Below are 26,333 nucleotides of genomic sequence, written 5' to 3'. Positions count from 1 at the left end.
GGTTAATTTGTGTGGTTGACCAATTGCGAAATAATGCTCTGATCAATATATCGCTTAACAATAAAGCAGAAGAAAAACAACCATGCGTGTAATTGGATATGAGCCGACGACCTCCAAATTTTGCGCGCTGTTATCTACCAACTGAGCTACTCGAAGGCTGTCCTATGTTCTGCTTTTCGGAGGTATTTATGTTTGCGTGTAACCGAACCTTGAGAGTGTTTACCAGCGCCACCCTTGTCCATTACGGCGGACGTAGTATGTCATGTATTACCGCGAGTGCGACGTAGAGCGTCATCTAAGGGTGAGGGCGGAAGCTGTGCGAGTACCCTCTTGCGCGACCTATGGGCGTGGTTTCGGATCTATCCGGCGGATTAGTTGTTTTCTTCTCCTGTTTTATTACTAATTGTGTATGACCTATTAATCATAGCACTATTATCCCATTCATGAAAACCACAAATTAAATCAAATGGAAACATTTGGCCTATGCTCCTTGCATTCGTTGGCTGTTGGCTTCCTTCACATCTATGTGAAACGTGCTCCTCATTACCCTTACAATTGTCTGCTAAATAGCTTAACAAGTGTCTCGGTTATGGAAGATTTGACGCCATAGATGGTATAGGAGGTTTCTTGCAAAGCATCCTCCTTCACCGTTCGAGCATTTTCCTACGTGGCACTCGCGGTAATACAGGAGGTACTACGTGCGCCGCTATCGACGAGGGTGGCTCTAGTGAACACTCTCAGGCTTCGATTAAACTACACATCAGTACCCCTGAATACAGAAGACTGGACAGCCATTGCCGTAGCTAAGTTGGTAGAGCACCAGACGCGAAATTCGCAGGTCGTGGGTTTGGATCCCACCGGCGGTGGTTGTTCTTTCTTGTTCTTTATTATTAATTGTCTTTAATCAACAGAATACTCACAGCATTATTCTCCCATTCACAAACACCAGAAAAAAAAAGATAGAAAAAATCCCCTATGCACCTAAGTCTCAGCGGCTGTTGGCTTCCTTCATATGTTCTCTTAAAAGTAAGTTAACTGTCGAGCAAGTTCTTTTTTGGCTGTTATTCTTCTCCTTAATACGCCTACTCACTCGAATATAAAAGCGTTTTCCTTTGCTCTTCTTCCAAGCAATCGAAGCTGATTTCATGCATTTGTTATTCCTTCTTTCTTGCTCTATATTCTACAAGGGTTCTGCCTAATGCAGGAAAGAAACTCAAAGTAGTCCTTTACCCCAAGCTTGAACATCGCCTTGGAAGTCGACTAAAACCGGAATTCCGGCCACTATTCGCCTTTGAAAACTAAAATTTTGAGAAAATCTCCCGTCTGTTTGGGTTTGATAACTTCCAATAAACTCCCAGACATCTGCCACCAGAACTGTTTCTATTTAAAAATTCCGAAGTTTCGGAGCCAGCTGGGCTCTATCTGCAAGTTTTGCAGTAGACTGCTGGTTTGGTTCTTTAGCAACAATATGGAGACAGGAAAGGAATGCAGCATTGCGAATGGTGCAAGAAAGGTGGGGGAGGGACGTCAACTTGGCCCTCTGACTCACAGGCATAGACCTCAAGTTGACGAACTCAACCTCACTCCTCTCGCACTCTTTACACTGCCGCACTTTTTATTTCTCCGACAACCATGGACTAAAAGGCACAACACTAAAGCCCACACACCCCTGAAAAAAGTGCGAGCTGGCTACGAAACGTAGAGATTTTTAAATTTAAACAGTTTAGATTCCAGATCTCTCGCTGTTTTCTATAAGCTATCGGCCTTTTGGAGGCAGTCGTTTCTGCTCTGGAAAGCCTAAAAAAAAGCTGCGAAACTATTTCCGGTTTCAAGTTGAGATCAACTGGGCATACTCGCATAAGCGTCGTGTAGGTGCCGCGCTTGCTGCAGAAAAAATACATCTCTCTGGCAGACCGTTTCTATTCGTCTGCTTGCTTGCACCAAGGCGACTGCAAAAGATCCACTGCCTTCGTCAAGAGAGCAAGCTCTATTAACTTTACCTTCGATCGTGCAACCAGATTGATCTTTGCGCAGTATTTTTCCGCTAAAAAACACGTATACTAATGTGACACCGGTGGTCACCGTTCATATATCTTTTGCGCCCAGGCGTCCGCCTACTTTCAGCTGACCACTGTGGAGACCCCGAATGGCAAATTCAGCTAGTAAAACATAGCCCACTGGAAAAAAAAAAACATCAACTTGGAGCGCATGATTGCCACTCGTTAAGCATAAGTGGCTAAATAGGCTGCAACAGCGTCTTCCATGCAGTAGGTCGTAATCTTATGCGTGCTCCGAGCGTAAGCAAAAACCGGTTCTCCACTTCCGCGTTTCTGGTGCAATGTAGCGGTTTGCGTAGCGAAATTCCAGGCATGTTTAAATACTTTAGCACTAGAAGACCCACCCTAAGTAAAAATAAATGACTCTTTAACTCTGTTCACCACAGAATATCATTCAGTAACTCTTCGTTTATGCATGGTGTTCTTATTATGTCTCAATGATTAAACATTGCCGCTACAGTTTCCAAGTCACGTTGATGTCAAAGTGTCCCATACACAGCACGTAAACCCCACTGTGTTTTCCACAATCTCACGGTGGAGAAGTTTTCTCGCTGCAGCATTTTCATCATGACATTAGTCCAATCTTGATTTTCGGTAGGTTGCCATCACACCAAATCCAGCTTCCGTTCTTCATCTGTTTCTTGCTGACATCTGCATTACACACACTGCCTGCGTGTTTCGAATTATTTCTCTCTCTCAGCATGAACATCAGCAACATTTGCTTCCTACTGCTGCTGCGGCCGTCTTGCCCTTGGTCCCGGTTTCCAGCACGACGATACTGTTCTAAAGACAACCAGGACGGCGCCGGATTAGCATCCATGCTCACCCGAGAAGCATAGCCACGGCAGAACGTGTTCATACACACATCGCTACGAACGTTGTTGCTGTTGTCCTCTTTTGAAGTGGAGCCAGGATGGATTGTTCTTCTCCTCCAGTTCCTTTAAGATATTCCAGGGGTTGCCATCTGCACTTTCTCTGCAGCTTTGATGGAGCGGCTTGTGACGTTACCTGTGGGGTGAGCGCTTTCTTATTGGCTGCGCCCCCTGAGATGACACGTATGGCGATCGCTTTTGATTGACTCGCCCGTGCCACAGTTTTGCTCCTCGTGAACCTCTTCCGCATGGTCGCGCACAAAGATGGATGAGGCTTCAGGGTCGTGTATATGCATGCCCGGAATCTGTGAAGTGCGCCTACAGCAGGTGTTTCAGAAAAGACTAAGCAATTTTCAAAAACGGGCTTTTTCAATTAAAAATATTGCTTTTGCAGTGTAGTATTACCATTGTTAGCGAACACTGGAAAGCCGGTGAATTGTCTCAACTAGTAAGCTGGTTAACTAATTTTTGATAATTAACCTTTAACTATCAAAGCTAGGCAACTGGTTGCAATTATAGACTTGTAACCGCTCGATAACAATAGCCATGTCAGTTTTTAGAATTTTTAATACGCGAGTATCCTTGGCACTGTCGCTCGATAAAATCTGGCAGCCAAAATTTGTCAAGCTACAGCGCCAAGTGTAATCAGGTTTTCTGAATTCTAACAGCTGATATGGTTATTATAATAACCGGTTACAAATCTTTAATTGCAACTAGGGGCCTAGCTTTGATACTTTTAACGTTACTTATTAAAAATTTGTTAACCATCTTAGTACCTAAAACAACTCCCCGGTTTTGTGGTGTCCGCAAAGACTTCTAATACTAGGCTGAAAAAGCTATATTTTTTACTTAAAAAACCTATTTTGGAGAATTACATCGTCTTCCTTGAAACACTTGGCAAGGCCACTGCACTAAAAGCGGCAGGCTTTCGGCGGCGTATTGTTGCTCACGTTTCTCGCCTGCAATAATGCACGAGGCAATGCTACGTGCCACGTTCGGTACACGGAAGCCCCCCACGCCATCTGTCGCCAGTATGTGTGTTTTGCAACACACCGTAGAAGAACAAAAAATGAAAGGAAGGAGGTGGCCTAGTGCTAACGAACTGCAGCACGCAGTAATAATGAAGTGGCGCCGTGATCCTTTCGTGACCCTAAAACCTCTGAGCGTGGCTGTTTGAAATATTTCTGAAGGAACCAGCGCACAAAACACAACGGACAAGAAAAAGGTGGTACACGACGGACGGACCACCTTTTTCTTGTCCGTTGTGTTTTGTGCGCTGGTTCCTTCAGATGTATTACCAACTAGCCCAACAACAAGTGTTGCTCAAAAATTGTTTGAAATATTGTTCCTCGTTACAAGGTGGTAATTAGCGGCGAAAAAATAGGGGAAACGACGTATCCTGCATCACCCTGGCACAAATTCTAACAATGCCCAGAAGGTTTAGATAGTTCTTTCTACAGAATTATTTTCGAGAGCCCTCTCCGAATTCCTTTCTGAATTTATTTGCTCCCTAAAGAAAGATTTCCGCGCAGCGCTCGTATTGCAGAGACGATATTGGGAATCATTTAGAATAACCTAGAATTCCACAGAAACAGCCCCGCGTTGCAATAATTTCCACACCGGCTTTTCGTCGTTTGTAAATAGACAGTAACAGTAAATAGACCGCGTAGAGCAGGCAGTGAGCGAATAGCATTCGAAATAAAAAAGAAAATAAAAAACATTCCTGCCTCGAGGCATTATTAATCCTAAAAATGCTAGCTTGAAAGCTTCGGCTCGAAAGAAATAAACAAAATATATTCTTAAAATGTTACAACTGTTTATTTTGAGAGCGCAATGAGGATTCCAGCGCGCTGACTACTTCTGGGTAATGCATCACCTCTGGGATGCTGTCGCGGAATAAAGAACGATTTCATCGTCCAATTCATTTGGTTATTATTGCACAAGTACCACCTAAGATAAGAAATAACGGCACAAAATATTTTACTTCTTATCTAACTGCGAAATGGTGTCCACATCAGTACTCTCACTCCACAAAAGTGGAGACATAGGCTGAAGTCTTTAGCGACAAACTGCTACTTATTTTTCTAACGGTAGTAGGATGTGCATCGGGTTTGTTCTCGGCGTTGCATGCAGGTGTTAACGTCGACGCTTCTCTCATCAGTCACGTACAAGAGCAATGTGTGGAGCATGGTCCTGCCTCTCTGCAACGGGCGAGCATTAATGGCGTCCTCTGAATGCTTTGCATGGTGGTTTGTGGTAGTTTTCAGCGTTCAGGGCAGTAGTGTCTGCGGTACACTTGAACATGCGTCCTATAAGGCCGATGTTCTGGAGATTCTGCTCAGTTGCAGCAGTTAGGCTTTTGTGAATGCTGTGCAAGGCGGATAGTGTAAAGCCAGGCTCCAAGCCTCGGGGGGGGGGGGGGGGGGAGCAGCGAGTTGGAAGGTGCCTTCCACGGAAACAATTTCAACTTTAGCAGCCATACAAGGGTTTTCTTTGGTATTACGGTAATGTTTTCTGTCGCAACTACTACCCACTTCTTTAATAAAGGCAGCGTTGGGAAGCGACCGAGTTAGGTTGTGCTCATAAGCTGGACTGTGAGTGATGCTCTAGGGTTCACTAGCCTTTCTGGCCGTGACGGTGTTATTTTGGGCTCCTGATAGCCTGACACGCTGTCGCCTAAGGCGATATATCGGTTTCTAACCATGGCCACGAATTTTTGTCTTGAATACGGCGGAGGGTGCTGACGCTCGTATTTTGCTCGCGATATCAGCTACTGGTGGCAGTATCTATATTTCGTTTCTTTAAAGGCGGAAGCCTTTAATGTCTCATCGTTGTAAGCAGCAGTTGTCGACAGAAAATATCACGCTTTTCAATTGGTGGAACCGGTCGTGACGTCACAGTGCGCGAATTTCAAACGGGGCCAATTGCACTTTGGCTAGTAACCATACAACCAATTGAAGGGATCGTATAGTGATGCTCCAAGTAAGTGGGACTGAGCTTAGTTAATTGCTTAATTACCCAATTAGCCTAACTAGCTTTACTAGTCAGGCCATATAAATAAATAAAAGCGATTAAGAAATTGGTCGAGCTCAGGAATCGCACCCCGGTCTTCGGCGTGAGAGACGAGCACGCTATCCACTCCGCCATGCCACCTCGATTGTTTGGAATGAACGAAGGCGCGTCTAGTGAATACGGTGTCTTCACTCACTCTCATCCTCCTCCATTCCCTTCCGGCGAGGTTTAGGTGTCCACCGACAAATGAGAGACAGATACATTTCCTGTCCTCAAGTAGTAGTAGAAAACTTTTATTGAGATCTTTTAAGAGATTCGCGGATTCGAAGCCTCCGTCGTCTTTCGTGGCGCCGGCGACTTGAGGCTTCTCTTCAGCAAGGTTGGGCCCCTAGTCCAGGGCTCCACTGAGTCGCGCTGCATCAGTAGCGTGCCGCACTAAGGCCCTTTGGGCCGCGAGCTCGCTGCTGGTGAGCCGGCTCTCCCATTGCTCCGCACTCGGGAATTCGTGTTGGTGGAATGCTTTATTTCGTTCGCACTCCCATGTAATGTGGTATAGTGTGGGTGTGTCGCCGCACCAGGGGCAGTTTGCTCTGTATTGTGTTGGTGACATCTTGTTATAGATGTACAAGTTGGGGAAGGAGTTTGTTTGTAGCCTACGCCAGCCGACTGCTTCCTCCCTCGTGAGGGCTTTGTGTGGTGGTGGGTACTTGAATCTAGTCCCCCTGTATAGTTGTAATGTCTCTGTGTATCCCCCCTCGCATGCTAGTAGCTGAAGCTCCAGAACATCTGACATGCCTGCTCGGTATGTAAGCCCTCGAGCTAGGCTGTCTGCTCTTTCGTTCCCCGCTACGCCCGCGTGGCCTGGGACCCAGATTATGTGTTGTAAAACCAATGTACCGACGAGCGAGGCGTAGAACCAAATGGGCGAAGGCGTTCTATGGACTCCTTGGCAGCGTTGCAAGACGCTGTCGCGTTGCACTCTTAGGGGCGAAGCTTAACATCTTAACCACACATCAGTGACCACACTTTAGGTCAAAAAAGTGCCCCCCTGAATTTTGACGGGTGTCCACCGAGATATGTGAGACAGTTACTGCGTAATTTCCTTTCCTCAAATACAATTTTAATTTTCTTCATTACGGCTCCTCTTTATCTATCTTCTTTCACTCCCACCTCCCTTTCTCTACGGTGCGGTTCAGGTGTCCACCGAGATGACAGAGAATTACTGCGCCATTTCCTTTCCTCAAAAAGCGTTGCGTTCAAAGGGCAAGGCATCGCGCCGAACGGGTGGTCGCGTTCCCTGGCAGCGCTACAACGCGCTGTCGCGTTCCACTCCTAAAGGCGAAGCTTAAGCGTCATTAATTAGCAGTTAATTAGCATGTATGCATTAATCAGTAATTAACAATTAATTAGTGATTTGCCATCACTTATTAATTAGTACTCAAATATATGTGACGCCACCAGTGCCACAGAAACAGCGAAGGTGGTGCGGAAAACGCTTCCGCCTCTACCCACTTTAGACAGTCAAAGTGCCCCCTGAATTTTTTTTTAGCTTATGAGAGCTTCGTTTTCGGCGAAAGTAGTCTCTTTGTTACAAGAATGGCGTACCCTTTCAATGCAGCCCAAAATCTATCTGTCGTCATGGTCTGTATGTTATCGACAGGCCACTACCAGCACTCACCAAGTAGTGTACGAGGCGCTACCGCGTACCGGTTTACTAGCGTTTGCCGGTCGGTTCCATAAAAGGCCAGTTCTCAGATTTCTTGACCATTACATAGACAGAGGCAGGCTGCGTCTGAGTCCTTCCGACGGAAGCTTCATAGAGAGGGATAGGCGAGGAGTTTTTCAATTGCGGACCACGTACGAGCGCACATCAACGTCTACAGAAAAAGATGCAGACAACGATTCCACTCGCCCATCAGTCTGTGCTATTAAGTTTTTAAAATCCGCCAGCCACAACAACATTCAGGAATCGGTATGAGGACTGCATAGTATTCCGTACAGGCACGGCTGAAACTATGTTTGAAGCCCAGGTGCAGGAGGGACACTTGTCGTTCATTGAATAGTTAATTTTGGCTTTCGAGAAAGAACAGGCCCCATTCGGCATTACCCTCCCCAGCCAGTTCCCTTATAGCGGGAGCTGTATCTGTACAGTCTAAACGTCTATAACGTAACCTCACTCACGTGTTATCGCACATTGTACTAACATGTGCGACGGGTGGCGTTGGTTATTTAAAGCCCTCTATCGCACATTACCGGTCGAGGTGCCAGAAAGGTTAGGTGTCGGAATGTGTTTGACAGCAGGGTGCTAATGAAGGTTGTGGAAGCTGCAAGACAAATACTATATCTGCGTCTATGCGTTCTGCATTCATAGTAGAGATTAGGTCGCGACAGCAGTCCTCAGAGTTGGGGTTCCAGTTGGGTAAGGCGAAGCGTCAAGTAGCAGTTGCTGACCACTCAAGTGTATGGAAACACAGTTGAAACAAACCGCACGAGACGAGACGGACGCAGAAGGCCTTGTCATGAACCTACTCGGTCGCCAGAGTGTTCTGAAATTTTCGACACAGTATAGCGAAGGACTATACTTCGTCCCACAAGATGTTTGCGGCACTACGGAAGCAGAGCTTTCTCGTGCAATCAGGGCTGCACGATCACAAAAATAGTCCCTCCAATATTTGAGCTGTGTAGGACTATTAATCGAACAACAAGCGCGGCAATTTAAGACATAGTTTGTACAAGTAGATTTAAATGGTAGTGAGTGTTTCAATCACTGGTGATGTTAACAGACCAAGCCCGTACGGACACAGCTGTGCGGAGACATGCTGCGAGGTAGTGATGCGTCGCAATTTTCCAAAATGGCGTCGGCCGAGTCGGTCGTGCATTGTTTTTCTAAGCACAGTGCACTGTTTTGCCAAGCAGGCGAATGTTCTTTAAGCGGTTCGCGTCGAGTGCGGCGGCAGTTCAAGTACGAATGCGCTCATCAAGAGGACGGCAAAACTCACGCAGGTGAGCGAGCGAACGTTTTACCAGTGGGCAACGCAGATGTTGAAGGCGGGACGAGTGTTGTCACCGAAGAAGCTTGCTGGCGAAAGAGGTTGTGAGCTGATGAAGAAGCTGGACGATTTTGATCCGAGCTTGTAGCGAAGAGTGGTACGCAGCTTTTTCCAGAGAGGCGAAATTCCGATTGGTCCGAAGGTGGCGGCGCATTTCGAAAAGGACGACACGCTACCGACCGTGTCCACAGCGGCAATGTACAGGATGCTGAAGAAATTTGGCTTCCGATACAAGAAGTGCCGCCGACGGTACCTGCGCCAGATAGCGGAGCTGCAACGACAGGGTAGAGCTATTTCCTTCGCCGACAAAACGTGGCTCAACGCCGCGCACACGCACAGTCCAATCCAATCTGCGCACCAAGCGCATCGATTCGGACTGTCGACTGGTCTTCTAAAGTCCAATGGCAAAAGTGGCAGGCTTATTGTGACGCACTGCGGCAGTGAACGAGGTTTTGTCGGAGGCGCAGCGGAAGCTTCCCGAGCTAAGAAAAACTCAGGCGACTACCACGAGGAATTGAACGGGGAGCACTACGAAAAGTGGTTCTCCTAGAAACTTCTCCCGCTACTACCACCCGGCAGCTTTGTAGAGATGGACAACGCGCCATATCATTCTGCGAAGCAGGATAAAGTGCCACGGAAGAGTAGCCGCAGAAGGATAAAGAGACTTGGCTGCACGAAAGAGGTGTCACGTGCCGCAGCGGCATGATGGAGGCCGAGCCCATGCAGCTTGTCAACAACGTAAACACAGGTGGCGACCAATACAGTGTGGACTGCATCGCCGGAGCTGCTGGCCATCTCGTTATCGTCTGCCACCATACAATTGCCACCTGAGCCCGACAGAGCTTGTTTGGAGCGACGTCAAGGGTTGCGCGACCAGTAAAAAAATACGTTTAAGCTCCAAGACATGGAGCCTCTGGTTTGGCAAGGCATCATGCAGGTGACTGCTCAGAATTACGTGCAGCATGTAATTAGTGAGGAAGATTGGATAAGAAAACTGCACCACATCATCGACGGTGTTGTTGACCGAGGACCGGCAGTCACTGTTCTTCCTTTCATTAGGGAGCAACCTGACCTCAATTCTTAAATTTTTTCCTCTCCCATTCCTGCCAATGGGAAACGTCCTTTGCTCAGCGGCAACGTTATTGCGACCTAGTGATGTGAAGCGTGAAGTAGGCAAAGACGGTGAGCGGGACAGACGGCTGAATATGTACCATCTTGAAGTAGGAAGTCGCTGTCTAGCAGGCGCTGGCCAGGGCGTGGCCATGGAGCCTGAGAAGAAAAGCTACAAAAACCTGCACACTTTCACGGTCTGGGTTCAAGGTTGACTGCCTTCATTGCACACGAAGGAAAATTGGCGGTGGTTGAATCCTCTCTAGACATCGCATTTTCTGGAGGCTGAGCGGTTTTCAAAAGGTGAGAATTTGGGGCTTGCACGTCGTAGAGGTGGTTTGTAATAATTGCGACGGTGGTATTCTCAGTGCTGTTAGAATCGAAGTCCAGCGGCTGGGGCTATGTGGTGTGGTTCCCGCGGAGCAGCCGTCTCCCTAGGGACGGCGAAGTTCGTTCATACCTGCAGCTGTTTAGGGCTGCAATGGCAGGCACATCAGTGGCCTTAAATCTTTGTGGAAAACATCGTGTACATTCTTCCCAAAGTTGTAGGATTTGTAGTTTCGCGCATTGATCCTAGAGCATGCCTTGGGAATATTGTTACGTGGCCCGAAGTCTATGTCGGCACAAGGACGACCGGAGCACAGGGTACAGATCACAGCTAGCCCCCAGCGGCAAGCGCGCACACACCGGGCACTTCCTCTGCGTCGTCTTCACGGAGATTATCCGTTGCATGTCCCCCCGGTCGGAAAGGCACCGTCTCGGTGTTCATCAGGGCAGGGAGGGGGACTGCAAGACGTAGGGCTTGAGGCGAGAGACGTGCACAACATCGGTCTGATGCTGAGAGGACGTGGCACCGGGGAAAGCCGGAGCGATCTCGTAGGTGACTGCGGTGACTTGGCGCAGGACACGGTACGGGCCGATGTAGCGGGACAGAAGTTTTTCAGAGAGCCCCACGCGGCGAGATGGCGACCAAAGCAAGACGAGAGAGCCAGGGGTGAAGGAGACCATACGGTGACGGCGGTTGTAGAATTCCTGCTGAGAGGTCTGGGAAGCGAGGAGCCGGGAGCGTGCGAGTTGGCGAGCGTGGTCAGCGCGAGTAATGGCGTCGTGGGCGTATGCAGACGGCGGAGCAGTAGAAGTGGGAAGCAGCGTGTCCAGAGGCAGCAGGGGCTCGCAGCCATACAAAAGATAAAAAGAGCAACCGGCAGTGTCATGGCGGGAAGAGTTGTAGGCGAAGGTCACATAGGGGAGAGCGGTATCCCAGTCGCGATGGTCCGGAGAAACGTACATAACCAGCATATCGGTGAGAGTGCGGTTGAAGCGTTCTGTCAGGCCGTTCGTCTGCGGGTGGTAGACGGTAGTGAGCTTATGTTTCCTAGAGCACGATCGAAGAATGTCAGCGACAACTCTGGACAGAAAGCATCGGCCTCGGTCGGTCAGAAGTTGACGAGGAGCTCCATAATGTAGGATAAGGTCGGTCAAAAGAAAGTCGGCAACATCAGTAGCCGTACTGGTGGGCAGTGCCCGTGTGATAGCGTAACGGGTAGCGTAGTCTGTATCAACAATATTATCAGTAGCGCCACTTTATTCGCTTAAACAAGCAATAGAGGCTTCCTTCCATGTGGTATTGTCGCTGCTCGGCAAAGCATACAACGTGCACCAGAGATTCATGTCGTCGCGCCTGATGAATGCAGCCATGTTCTCGAACTTTTCGATTCACGCTTCGGGGTCATCGTCAAGACAGCAGACGCTCACGGGGAGTACTCGCAGTTGCATAGAGGGCAAATGTCGATGCCTGGGTCTCTGCTTACATTGCACCTTACTTTCGCAGTAGCTCGACATGCATAGAAGGTGACGGATGCTGTGCGGATCTTTTGTCTGGAAGTTTTTCAAGCTTGTCTGATGTCTTCCTAAAGATCACTCGGGATGGTTGGCTGGCTGCCAAGGGCCTGTGTACGCTGCACCTCCTGCTTATGCCGCACTGTGACGACGGCTGGCACCCCAAAACACTTAACGAAGACTTTCAGCAAGGTCAAAATTATTACGCGGCAGCGTTCAGGCTGCAATTCTCCACAAACTTTGGTGTCGCTATCTTTGTAGCTGTAGTTCGCAGACTGTTGCCGGAGAAGCAACCTAGGTGGGCCACCAATGCTCTGTTACTTTGCGGAGTTACAATCTGTTCAGCGGATTCCTGAGCACACTGACAACTGTTGTGTAGGGCAGTTAAATGAATGATTGCTCGCGAGAGGTTGCTCGAGTAGAGCAACTTGGGTCGAACATGCCCCACCGGTGGAAGCACCTGCGATCGTGCACCACCACATCGCTTAACCGCAGCCGCACTGGGACAGGAGCAGTGTGAGGAATCCCATAGTTCTATTAATCTAAAGTCGACATTGATCACATACATAACTTAGGAGGGTAGAAGTGTAGACCAGTTAGTGAGACATGAAGGAGCTAAACACCGCAGAGGACACGGGACAGAGAAAGAAGACGAGACAGGGCGGTACTTGCAACAAAAATTTAGTTGAAACTTCATGGCTTTTTAAAGACAGAGGCACGTGTGAACTTACAATCAGGTAAAAAATAATGAATGAAAAGCAACAGATAGCATGACCTAACTGACAACAATGACCATGGAAGTTATGCAATGCTTATCCTGCGAGTCACAATCAACAGAAATCAGAAGTGTTAAAACACATCCACATACATGTGCATTATCCTTTTAACGGTATCGCGTCAAACCCTCAGCGTGGAGCTTAAGTGTTCCCTCCAATCTTTTTCATTACATGATTGTATTCACACAGAGGCAAACTTGATTCATGAATCATTATAGTAGCAAGGGCACTGGGTGGTCATTGGAGGTTAGGTGCTGGTCTTTATTGGCCATGCTCAATTCAAAGGTGAAGAGCAACTTTGCAGACCAGTTTCCTCGCACAAAAAAGCTTTTTCTAGAGCACTCCGGTCGCGTCTCGCGTCGCCATTTAATAAAGAAGGCAATGTGCTTCAGGCGATCAGCAGAGAATAAAGGCAATAACAACGAACAATCAAGCAAAAGTACACGGCAGTGTTCGTCGGAAAAACTCGGAAGAGCACTTTCTTTTTCCGCAAGAAAAACTGTAAATACCAAGTTAATCAGCCGTAGCGGCCTGGTCAATATATAGTGAGGTAACCTCACTTAATTGGGCCCGGGTTTGCTTACAGAAATCAGAAAATTTCCTTTTTACGCGAGCGTAGTGCCTTAAATTAATCACCCAACACGTCTCCACTGCTACTTAAGTAAGACTAAGAGAGCCCTGGCAGATACATTTACAATATATGCCACTACCTTTTAGATAGGATCTCAGAAATTTGTTTTATTGATATTGAGCGTCCATAGTGAAGGTAACACAAATGTATTGTAAAAAAAGAACTCAATCACCAGGAATCCATCAGGACCATATTTATACCGCGGCCAATCAAATATTTTCATTTTAATTAGCTACTTCACGTTAGCACCAATTCCGAGTTTCCAAAACCTGAGCAGACGAGCTGTGGAATGTACTTCATAATTGTGGAAGGAGGCTGTGGCGGCCAAGGAGAAAACAACAATGTATGTCAACTAGACTTCGGCTGAAGACATTGAAAAATCGAATTGGAGCGTCAAGGAGCCGTTTCGTTGAAATAGGGCACCGTGATCTTCTGCGTAGCGGGTTTATATGAGCACTTGAATTCAGCACATATTGTCACGCTGGTGTTAAGCGGCCGAGGGTCCACAGCGGCGTAGTCCTGGTCGTGCGCTTCCACAACACCTCTTTCACAACACACTTCTTTTGTTGCAAAAGGAACATTACGCTAGTCGCCCAGCCGTTTCGCGGGGCCGAGGAAAGGCCATACTGCGCATGCGCGAGGAGAAGTGACGGCACACGGAGCACAGCTGGCACGCCGCCGCATTCGCTGCGCGGGTGACTCAGAGGCCGGGCTGCCAACCCTCGGAATTTTTTCATAGATCTAGGGAATTTGGACGTCGTTTAGGGGAAAAGGGATTTTTTGTATAATCTAGAGAATTTTCATTTTCTCGAAGACTTCTTTTTTTCTCTCTCAAAGTGGGAAGACAGTAGAAGCTTTTTGTAGTTTTTTTTCGTCTCCAACTGACGGAGAACAGCACAACACCGCCGCCTGCTCGAGTAAAGTCTGTTTCACATGCGAGTGAAAACGCTTTGTTGCTGCGGCGCAAAAACTGCTTAGAGCCGTCGCGGCGGCTCCAGCAGTCAGCGGCGATGTTCCAACAAGTTACGAATTTTTCACCGCGCTGCGCTGTCCAATTCTACTCGCTTGCATGCGCGTGAACCAGCCTTTACACGGACGTAGTCGGACGAGTGTGGTCCCTGACGTGGCCAGTGCAGTGGCACCCGCTGATGTGATCTGGCGCGCCCCCGTCTTCCCTCAACACGGGCGCCCCTTCCTCACGCTGTATTTGGGGCTCGCTGCACGACGTGAAATTCCTCGTTACTAAACATATCTGCATGTTTGTTTTGATAACTAAAAAAGAACAAGGGCGCCATTTTTGATTAAGGAGCGCCGTGTTGGAAATCTCAGCCAGTGTAACTAGAGGAACAATTCCCAGTTCACCCGCCGCGCTGGCTCAGTGGTTATGACGCTCACCTACGGAGCCGGCAGACGAGGCTTCGATCCCGGCCTCGGCAGTCGAATTTCGATGGAGGAGAAATTCTAGAGGCCCGTGTGAGTGCACGTTAAAGAACCCTTGGTGGTCGAAATGTTCAGAGCCCTTCACTATTTCATCCTCACAGCCTGGGTCGCTTTGGGACGTTAGACCATCCAATATCATAAATCATAATTCCCAATTCCACCACGACGAAGTGAGTTGAGGTCACATGAGGCGTACAAAAGCTATAACAATCACTGCTTCATTTTTTTAATTGAGTGAAACTGGTAAGTCAGCCATCCTCAAGCAAACTCCAGACATTTTGTACGTGGTATCCTTCGGCTGAAGTCTAAATCGAGAAAACATGAGGGAAAAAAATTCAGTTAATTCCACATGCCGATGCATGTTTCTAATATCTTGCGTACAGTGAAAAAAACATATACACAATATAGAGCGTTTAATTTGTAATTTCCGAAGAGTGCTACGGTTTATCTTGTAGCTTCATATAGAAGTTCTTCATTTTAGACCCTTCATTTCAAACTTACAGCCAATTTGGTAAAACTTGCTACTGAACTAACGCACAAATACACAATTTCAATAATATTTTTCGTATCTAGGGAAATTCACGGTTGCAAATTTGGGAAGAAACGGCTCTGGAGGTTGGCAGCACTGGTCAGAGGTGCCGCCGTTGCGCTCGCCAGTTACGCATGCGCAATAGCGGCGCAAAGCTAGCGTGCCGGGGCCGCCGCCGCTGCCGCGCGCTCTCGATCGCCTCTCTCCTCTCCGATGAGCAATAAGGGCGCACAACTAGCGTGCTGGGGCCGCCGGCAGGCCACCTGTCCGTAGTGACGTCACTTCCTGCTCGCGCATGTGCAGCATGGTCGTGCAAAAGAACGCGACACGGCGAGACTCTGCAATGTAGCTCACTCAACAATATATGACTACGCGCAGATGTTGCTTTCGCAATCCTCCAGGTTTAACTGGAGCTAAACAACAGCCCATTTTCTTTTCTTGATTGGCGCGTTCATCTACACGAGCGCTAGCATCATTAGCCCCTCCTCTGGTAGCGTTGACCCGACGCTGAAATGAAAGTAGGGCGTCTCGAGAATTGTTAGGGTGTCCATGCGAGTGTGGCTCCAGGCGAACCACGTTGAAAACCTCGGGGCGGTGGTGGCGTAAAAATTACGGTGGTGTTGAGGCAGGCTAGTTGGTTTAGCATGCCTAAAAGGGAACAGCGCAAACACAGGACAAAGAGAAGAACAGCGTCTCTGTTGTACGTCTCTTCTTTGTCCTCTGTTTGCGCTGTTTCCCTTTAAGCTACAAGATTTTGGAGTGTCGTGAGAGACGACTTCATAATTCAGAGCTCCAAGGCATCGCGCAGTTTAATAGGGACCAAAAAAGCGAGGAAAGAGCTTCTCACTCAGTCCGCATCGTCGTTTGGGAACCAAACCCAGACAAGATCACCCGGGGAATATCCAGCATGGCACCTCGTATGTTGTAGCGTTGCGTGCCCTGGCCCTGTTGGCGCTGAATTCGATGCCATGCGAGTTGGCGTGCAGCTTCGGTACGTTGTAGTAAGGATGCAGCGTAGTCAATTCTTTGCCTTCACAATGGATATTTCGCAACGTGGGTGATGCGCTTAAAATGGTTTTAATATGGAGGTACCTTTCTTGACCTTAAATATGAGGCAACGTTTTGGTGAAAATTTTAACAGCAGGTACAGACAGCAAAATATCTAAAAAGTAAATGTTCTGTTCTAATGGGTACCTTAAAGCAGATCAGGAAACACGTTTATATTTGATTCTATGTGTAAAAAAATGTGCTAAGGACAGAACAGACACCGGTAGCATTAACTTTAATTCAGGTCATGGCAATGCAAATTGTTCATGCATTTTTATATATGAAGACAAGATATATACGAAAGAATTACGCATAGAATCTTTCAATAATCACTTTTGTGCACGGATAAAGTTAGGATTGCTAGAGGAGCAAAGACTGGAAAAAACTATGTTTCAAGACAAAATAAAAGAAGGTTGGTAATACTACAAACGCCAGAAGGCAATGTCCAGGAGAGTTACAATCTGCCATATTTGTAGCTCAGCTGCGCTTTGGTATTGTTATGTGTAGCTTTCGCACGCGTGCGAGTTCACTTTCTTTTTTACGTTTTTTGCGGCATGAGCAGTACTAAACAGAAATTTCCAGATGCGTACGCGGTTCTTTACCTGTATCGCAAGGTTTTAATTGGAGCAGACCGGATTTTATTCAAAAATGCTTCGAAATATTTGGCGCCCCTCTACTGGCACTGCCTAAAAAACGCAAAGCGTGATACATACCCAGCTAAAATTATAAGCTGACTCCTTCCAGCTTGTTAAATATACTTGCTTCGCTTTTGCAATCGTTTAGTTTATTGAATACAAACAGAAACCTTCATAGATAACAAGAAATATAGATTATCCGCCTAGATTGAGAAATCAAGTAGTGTCTAACGTTGCAAAACATTGGCATTTATTTTTGTGTAAACCTTGTTTGATTTTTAGAGATGCAAGGGGGTTTATACTTTGGCTATGCTTTCGGTACAGTGTTAACTAAAAACATCATTTTTGCTGCCGCTCATTGGGAACTAAATGGGTGTTTCGCCGAAACAAATATTTAGAAATTACATTAATAGAAATATTTTTAAAAACAACCTTCGTTGGTTAGTTTTCCAGTATTTGAAACATTCTCGAGAGCATAGAGCAGCTAAAATATGTCTGGGTGTCGAATATAGTATGATAAAAGCCACCATGATGATTAAAGGCTGGTGAAGTTCTGAACAGGAGAATGCATTTTCGCACTGATTTTTTCTTATTCGAGATGTTTGGTATTGGGCATAATGAGAAAGGGAGAGAAAGTTAGGAGTATAAACAAGCCTCACTTAGAAATTGGCAGAAGTTCTCAATAAAGCGATAATGATGTGTCCACTTGCGATAGTCGCCTGCAACGACCTCCAGTTACGGCTCGTGTCCACGGTGTAAGAATAATTTAGGTGATGACACTGCGGCCGGCGCACCGTCCTGGTTGTGTTCGCCGCCGGCGCTGTTTCCGTTTCGCGGCGACAGGTGGCGCTAGTAGGCGGAGGCTCTCGGATTCGCTCTGCGTAGGTTATCGAAGCGTTGCTCGTTTGTCGCGCTCGATATCGGGGTATATAGAAAAGTATGCACAGGCATGAATACACCGGGATTCTGCAGTAACAAGACTGATTATCTAAATGAATGTGGAACTGATTTCTCGACGGCGTTTTTGTAATAGCTCTGATGACTAGCATACGTTGAAGCCAGTATATCAATCGTATTTTCTAGTTGTGCCCGCCAATGTTAGCTAATTAAAGCAAAAATAAAGAAATTGTAGCAGGATTTTCGGGGAAATAGCCTAAGGACAGCTAGCCAAAATGCCGTTGCGAGCTTCGGTCGTCAACCCAGCAATCTCGCGCTGTGCGCTGGCGGTGCGGCTGCCGCCGCTGCTCATCTTCCTCTTTACAAAATAAATGTCCTCAAAGCACCTTGAACCATTGCACCTCTAGCTTACACATGTACTTGGTCACAAACTTCGCTCGACACGCGACCCCTACGTAGACTTCTGCTCAGTGTTAATCCGATGGCGGTTATACTTTGCGCCAGTACACCAAGCTGTGTGCAGTACAGCTTGATGAAGGGCATGTCACACGGTTAAATCCATCGCAACTCTCAAAGCAGTATATCTTGTGCTAGTTGCCCATGAATGGGCATAATTTTTATATCCTACTCTGTCATTTCAAGAGAACAATGCGCGCTCTTATATTATAAAAAAAAATGTCCGACCTGAAGTAGGTCTGGTGGTGTGTACAGTGCTCTTACATTTGTGTAGAATATTAGGAATGGTATGCTGAAAGGGGGGCCGAACATACACTTTATTCTGTCACAAAACTATACATTACATGGCACAAACTGTTTAAAACATACATTCACAAAAAATCTAACAAAATTAGTACATTCTGTAAACTTGGCAACAAGATTCAGGATGAACAAAGTTTTGCAAGCTTTTTTTTCTCTTGAGCTTGTTTTTTCAAGTTCATGGTTGCAGCTTTGCAGTGCTGCCTCATTCTCATGGTTAAGAAATAGTGTAGAATTTGTGCAATGACCTCTTCTTTGTGCTGAGCACATGGAAAAGTCAAGGTCTTTGTGTCAAGCACATGCTCCACCGTTTCCCAGTATGCAGACTGACTGTTGGCATTTTTTGCAAAGTGCTCCTCAGCTATTCTCAACAGCTCAAAGAGATTCACGTTGGGGTGCAACAGTGCACCCCTGCTCTTTGTGTTGGTCAGGGATGCTTCAGCAGAGCTGTTTTCCGGAATGATAAAAGCAGACCGGCAACAATCGCAGGTGGTGGCTTTCATCAACTTTCGGCTCAAGAATCCAACCACATAGTAAAGTATGCAGTCAACGACTTGCGCTGTATCCTTTCCGTTTACTGTGATAACATCCTCACATTCCCAGTCCTCAACAAGAATCAGTTTATCAAGCTTTTCTTTTAGCTGATCAATGAAGCCAGGCGAAGAGTTCCTTACACTGCCTAGTTCGATCAGGGTTTTGAAGTCTGATGCGTCTAGTAATGGCTTCTCATCGACCACGCAGCAATTCCCAAACTTGGGAGGCCTCAGAAGGCTGTAAATGGACATTGTATTGTACAGTTGCAAAAACGCTGGCATTGAAGGATGGTCATTCTGGCTTCCAGCAAGTCTTATCTTGCCAAAGAATCTTTCGATCGGATCTTGGTTCATTTTATTTGTAAGAACGTATCTGAACTCGTACTGATGCAAAAGAATCTCACAAAGCTCTCTAGATGATCTCAAGGTAACTCGGAGCCCTTCAGAGGTGCTTTTTGTCAGGAACATATCTTTCGCGATATTTCCAGTCTGCAGCTCTTTTTCCCAGTTATCCAACCATTCTACCCCACATGACAGAATGCCTAGGTCAGACCCCTGCTTTGTGACACCTTCATGAGGAAACAGCCGGTTCAAGGCATCGAAAAGATTATTAAGAAACAATGTGAATTCTTGCGTGGCTTCAGTGTCTCCCAGACTGCGCACACCACGGTTTCTGTAAAATTCAATACCTGCTGCTATCGAGCGACTGAACAGTCGCTGTTAGCCAATTTGAGTTAGCCAATTCTTGTTCAAGATTATGTTTTTGTTTTTGAAGCCGCACTTTTGACTTGTAGCAGGCAGTCCTGGCGCGCCGCAACATTTCAATGCGTGTTTTTTTCGATGGATTGGCCGGAATGCGAATATGTTTCAGTTGAGAATTCTTTTTCTTTCGTGCAGCATGAATACGAAGTACATCTTTTAACTTACCACATGCATTGCAACTTGTACTCTCTGTCACTAGTAGGCAACTGGTGTGCCGCCAGGTTCCACATTTGTCAATATATGCGCACTGGGGGCGTATATTATTGTACATTTCACCACTGGGACCACCTGCACACACATGCATTTCATGAAAGACCCGCACTGCACACTCTATATCAGCTAGGGAATTCATGGGCAAACCAGAACTTATGGTCTGTACGTTAACAATACGGCCATAAACAAAACATTTCACTGACAAGGAGTCATTATGTGATGTGGTTATTTCTAGTGCTTTTCTATGAAAAGGCGCCTGGTTACTCTCTTTCGGCAATTCTAGCTCACTGAAAACAACAGATTTATCCCCAAATCTGTCAGAAACCTGGTCTGCCCAGGCTTCACTTGGGAGTTTAAGGCTGGAAGCACAGCATGACAGAGCGGAAATTGTCATTTGCTGTCCTCCGTCCTGGAGGAATAGGGACTCGGTGGGTCGCTGCTCTTGCGTTGGTCCATGACTTCTCTCTTACTCCGTAGTTTTTTCAGATGAGGAAGAAACTTGTTGCTGAATGAAAAGAAATGATAGAATCAGGAATCTTTCTGCCGTCCCAACTAAGCCAAAGTTTCGTTTACGTCATCTATATTATGTCATTTCTTCTCTTAAACAAGTTGGTGTTATATGTTTCGTGCCATTTTGTTATGTCTTATTAATCTAAAATTTTCCTGTTACCAACCTCTTTTTTAACGCCTGAACGCCGGCGCTGAAATTAAATAAATGAATGTTCACTTTCCGGATGCCACCTAATAGAGAGCAAAGCTTATGTGATTACTAGAAGAACACTGTGCTATTAGATGTCCAATGAGATCCTGGCTAATTAATTATAATCAAATAAATATATTGAAGGGAAGAAAACACGGCTGCGGCAACCAAATCGTATTTACGATAATTTCCGCTCAGTAGTTATGGTAGAACAATATCATGATTTGTTGCGCCTAGTGAGCTTAGGTGAGGCGCCTGGAGGAATGCCACCTGAATTTAAAACAGGAAATTACCTTTTCAGCTGTGTGACTAGGTGCGTCGGCAGTGCATGTGCCACTCAGTGTCAGTATCGTGTTGAAAAGTGTCCTCTTCTTCACGTGGAGGGGGCGCGACGCTGCTGAAATCCAAGCGTGGCCTCTTACAAGGCGCGTCTGCTGATTCGGCATCACAATGTCCTGACCTCGTTATGTAAACCAGCAATAAACTTGGTGTATTTTCAACGGCCAGGTGTAGCTCTTCAGAAGCATTCGACGCTTCTGGCTGTCCTTGTTTCTTAGGCTTCTGAGAAGTCGGCGGCAGAGCCTGCCGTTTCCGCGGAGGTTTTCTCGTTTTTTGCTACGCAGTCAAGTATCCTGGGCAGTTCGGGAAAATGCTAGGCACAGCGTCGGGTGAGAGCACCGGTTTTTTTTTGTGCGTGTAGTAGGACATTCCCCTTGTATTCCGCGTGATATGTTGCAGAGATCACTTCATTCGGGAAATGCTTCGAGCACACGTGGTCGGTAGGCTGCAAAACTCTGTCTGCTTTCGGAATCGCCCGTCACCACTTTTCTAAACGTTCGGGTTCACGCGGAGCCTTCAAAAGCGACACACGCTCCGTACATGTCAGATACCCCGACTTGCAATTCGGTACAAAGCACTTCTTGCCCATTTTGAAGCGCAGCAAGCCTGAGCGCAACTAATTGCACTCGGCGTCACATGCCGCGGCATGGTATACGTTGAGTGAATCCCAGCAGAATACCAATCAGCCGAACAATGCACTCACAGGACTCATAGGCACAACCAAACAATTTTCGAGAACCCGGAGAAGCCTTCACACAAACACACACGAGTTTCAGGAAATTTCCGAACGCACGCGAGCGGGCAGCGCGGGCCCCTGGGCTCCCATACTACAGCGCCATCTGTTCTCTTGCGGCGAAAACTACTGCTGACTCAAGGTCATCTGCGAACACAATCTGCCCGCGCCTTCTCTCTACGGGGAGCGGCGAGTGTCAGCACCTAAATTATTCTTACACCGTGCTCGTGTCAAAGAGAGGCACGGTATTGTCATTTGTATCATCCTAAAGAAGACATAGCAGCTAGGAGTGCCTTCCTCTGCTTGGTACGGAGGAGGTTTTGTTGTTCCAGAGAGGCACTGTAGGACATGTTGGACACTGCGCTCCTACTGTGCATAAAAGAAGGCTAGCAGCGTATTCCTATTTCCGGAATAGTAATGTCTACGCGCAGAACATGTAGCAAGAAGTGACTTTATTCCCAAGCTACTGACCATAAGAATTGTTACTTATTCATTGCTCACGATGCTCATAGGTGGCCGGAACCGCGTGGTCTGTAGGGAAGCAGCCGTTCGGTGGCGCCAGATAATTTTCTCTGGGTTCTAGCAGTAACTGCGACACCCTTTTTTACATTTGCGCCGCTCCTACGAGAATGGTAATGTTTCTGCTAGAAGCTTTGAAGTGCCACTCTGGTCTATTACGGTTCGCGCACTAGAAAAGTGGCGTCGGGAGTGAAAAAAAGCTCGCGTTGTATTTTACTGCGTTGGCTCTAAGTTATGCATCAGGAAAAGGCCTTCGTCCGTGTATCTCTCTGACTTTTTATCTCTGTCTAAGCTCGCTATACCTAAAGGCATGAGTTTGAAAACATTCTGTTTTCATTATTTTATCCGCCTCAGTGCATTACTTTTCGGCCAGTGCGTCCGTCTGTCATTCTGCGGTAATCAGCGAGATTCCGGGCTATTTCCTGGCCGAGAAGCTGCTTTCTTCCGGCATCCTCTGGTGCGCGCACATCCGAACATCCACCTATAAATATGCATCTCCTATAAAAAGCCTACAGCAGCCATTCTTCCAAAACATTCACTCCCAGACTGACCTAACTCCATCCTTTACCCACCCAACCACCTTCCCCCTTCAGGCGCCTGCACGCACGCACTTCTAACGTAGCCACCTCCACCGCTTAGAAGGTCACGGGGAAAGCTAACTAAGGGGAAGTATTGAAATCAACTGAAAAGAGAAACGCAACACCAGTTGTGGTAATGTAAATTTGTTTTATCACATCCTGTGTCTAACTGTGCATTTTTTCTTTTTGTCACTTTGCAGACGTTAAGCCTAATGCTGGCACGAATTACATGGGGAATTTCTCTGTAGAGTCACCACGTAATGACTGCGTTATTATATGGAAAGCCGGCCAAAATGGTGAGTGTGCAGCGAAAAGTCACGTGCTGCGATATGTTACTAAATTACCATTGTCGTAGCATTTAATATTTTCCCGCCAGTACCGCTACCCACAGGTTATGCGCATTTATTTCGCGAAAAAATAAATATAAATTTTGAGATTTAGCGTCTCTGACTAATAGATGAGCATAGAGACGATGTAGTTGCGAGCTGTGAAAAAATTTAGAGCATCTGGGGTTTGTTACCATGCACTGACATCGCACACCGCAGCGAGCATTCGGAATTTCTCCTCTATCACAATACGGCCGCCGCGGCCAGAACCGAACCCTCATCCTTGATAAGAGCAGCCGAACGCTAAAGCGCTGAGGTACCACGGCGGGTGAATGATTAAAATTACAGGTAAAAGGTTAAATACACAAAAATATTAGTGCCCGGGAGGTGTCTTAACGCTTTGCATAATCTTTAGAAGCAATGGCGTCTGCAAAGATAAAGGGATAAACTCTGAAATGTAAAGCAGATAGAAGCCGAGAAGAGAATTGGCGAGTAAAAAACGTAAGGAGTGGGATGCAAAATTGTTGAGCTTAAGGTTGATTTTAAATATGCTTGCGAATAAAGTACTGTTGTACTTAGACGATCTTAAACTGTCCTGTAGCCGTCCACGCTAGTGCCTGCTAGAGCACTGCGCAGTTCGGATTGTCGGCCTGTGGAACATTGCGGTGGGAAAGAACTGGGGGAGGCGGACACTATGCTTCAGAACTCGTTCATAGCGAAGTGTTCAAAATATTAAAGGTTAAAATAGATGTCCAGAGCGCATAGTTTTGGAGTCATATGCACGTAATTCTGCCAATGCCACTTGCACGTTCGAAGGAGCTGAGATAAGTTATCATGAATTTCACAGCAAACAGCGTTTTTTGTTTCGCATTTAGAAGTGTATTAACATATTCTGGTTGGTGAAATGTTATGGTTCGGTCAGAATAAATCAGAAGATAGAGCCGTCCATATCCATTCATGATAGAAAATCACGTTTTCGCCCACCATTAGGGTCTCTATATGGTGAGTGGTATAGCTATTATTTTATATCGATATTCTCACCGCTCTTTACAAATAATCTATTTTCCTTCCTGTCACACATGTGATAAAAGTATAGCGTAGACATGATGCTGCTGGAGCCGTAAAGGGGTTTTTATTTTAGGAGAAAATAGGCAAGAACCCATGTCGTCCGAAAGAGCGTTTCTACAGTTAACTATCGACGGAGCACACAAAAAAATTATTTACGATACGATACAGAAAGCGAATGCTATCGTGGTCGAAGGCTCTAGCTAACGTTGGAATTTTTCAAGTCTGAAGGGCACGATTTTAAAATAACAGAAAAGAAGGGTTGAGTAGAAACATAACATATACATACTAGCGCGGACCAGCAAGACACACGACGAAGAACGAGGGCACACAAGCGCTGACTTCCAACTGACGTTTAATGGGTGAAAATTGTGCTTAAATACTGATTTAAACAACAAAAGGAAAATAACTTTGTAACTTCTTCAAGAAGAGCAACTCCGAATCTGACAGAGCGATTGAAGGCGCGCTAACACAATTATCTTTCATATCACAGCAGTCTCCTTCATCTCCCGCAGTATCTGGTCCGAGTGCCTGCTGATTACCGAACAGCTGGCTAATTCCGGAGTGCCCTGCTCTTCTTTCTCTGTAGTTCGGTCTTTGGTGATGCATTTTCGCCAGTGCAGCGACAGATTGCCTGTACCTGTCTCGAATGTCCTGTACCGATGTTCTTTCAGCCGCTCATTCAGGCAACGACCCGTCTGGCCGACGTAAATCTTGCCGCATGAAAGGGGAATGGAGTACGCCACACCCTCCACTCAGTCAACGAAGGGGTTCTGATGTGCCATGCTACACCGCCTACGCTCGCCATCTCCCTTGTTAACACGTGCGCACAGAATGCCTAATTTCATAGGGGCCGAAAAGACGATGTTAACCTCACTATGCCGATCAATCTTGATGCGGTGTGACATATTGTGTATATACGGCAAAACTACCACTATTCGTTGCTGCAACGGTTCTTCGAGCCCGTTCTTCGCTCCCTTCCTCGATTGTGTGGAGGGCGTGGTGTACTCCATTCCCCTTTCATGCGGCAAGGTTTACGTCAGCCAGACGGGTCGTTGCCTGAATGAGTGGCTGAAAGAACATCGGTACAGGACATTCGAGACACGTGCAGGCAATCTGGCGCTGCACCGGCGAAAATGCATCATCAAAGATCGAACTACAGGGAAAGAAGAGCAGTGCACTCCGGACTTAGCCAGCTGTTCGGTAATTAGCAGGCACTCGGACCAGACAGTGCGGGAGGTCAAGGAGGCTGCTGAGATAGCCGGGCTGGAAGATAATTTTGTTAGCGCGCCCTCAATCGCTCTTTCAGATGCGGAGTTGCTTTTCTTTAATAAGTGACAAGCAAGGTTATTTTCTTTTTGTTGTTTAGAAATCAGTATTAAAGCACAATTTTCCCCCATTAAACGTCAGTTGGAAGTCAGCGCTTGTGTGTCGTCGTTCCTCGTCGCGTTCCTTGCTGCTTTGCGCTCGTATTTATATGTAATGGATCACCAAATAGTCTCCACTTTTAACCTATTGAATAGAAAGCCCGTAGGGAAATAAGGAATATCATTGCTTTCTATCTATGGACAGAGAACGCAACAGCTGTATCAGTGACACCATTTTTTTTGCCGACCGAATGACGCAAAAACCTTACGTGAAACAAAAAGGGTACCCCTTCGTTGTGTCATTTACAAATACGGTAAATTCATGTCATTGGTGTTCGCATTGCTTAGAGCTCCGCAATGCCCCGCGCAGCCTCACTGTAGTCATAGCAATGAGCGTTACAGCTATGAAACCTAGTAAATCAAAGCCTTCCTTTCACTGTATGTTACTTGCAGATTATAGGCGATCTTTTCATTTCAAGCAATTAAAGGTTCCTGTGCGCCTCTTGAGTTCATTTTCTTGTCTCTGTCCACGTGCTTAATCTTACTG

The 26,333-nt window shown here is 46.6% G+C and overlaps 1 protein-coding gene across 2 annotated transcripts in view; it reads left to right on the top strand.

The window, feature by feature from the left end:
* The window catches only part of LOC149327920 (uncharacterized), a 77,505-nt gene that overhangs the window by 46,858 nt on the left and 4,314 nt on the right, over positions 1 to 26,333 (top strand). For both annotated transcript variants that reach the window (XM_089563989.1, XM_089563988.1), the window contains one exon: positions 23,229 to 23,324. In XM_089563989.1, the coding sequence (XP_089420115.1) occupies positions 23,229 to 23,235 (7 nt within the window). In that variant the 3' untranslated portion in view covers positions 23,236 to 23,324. The remainder of the gene's footprint in view (positions 1 to 23,228; positions 23,325 to 26,333) is intronic.

This window comes from Amblyomma mixtum, chromosome 10 (genome assembly GCF_055824585.1).
Source record: "Amblyomma mixtum isolate Tamu chromosome 10, ASM5582458v1, whole genome shotgun sequence".
Taxonomy (NCBI): domain Eukaryota; kingdom Metazoa; phylum Arthropoda; class Arachnida; order Ixodida; family Ixodidae; genus Amblyomma; species Amblyomma mixtum.
This window is presented reverse-complemented; position numbering and strand designations above follow the sequence as displayed.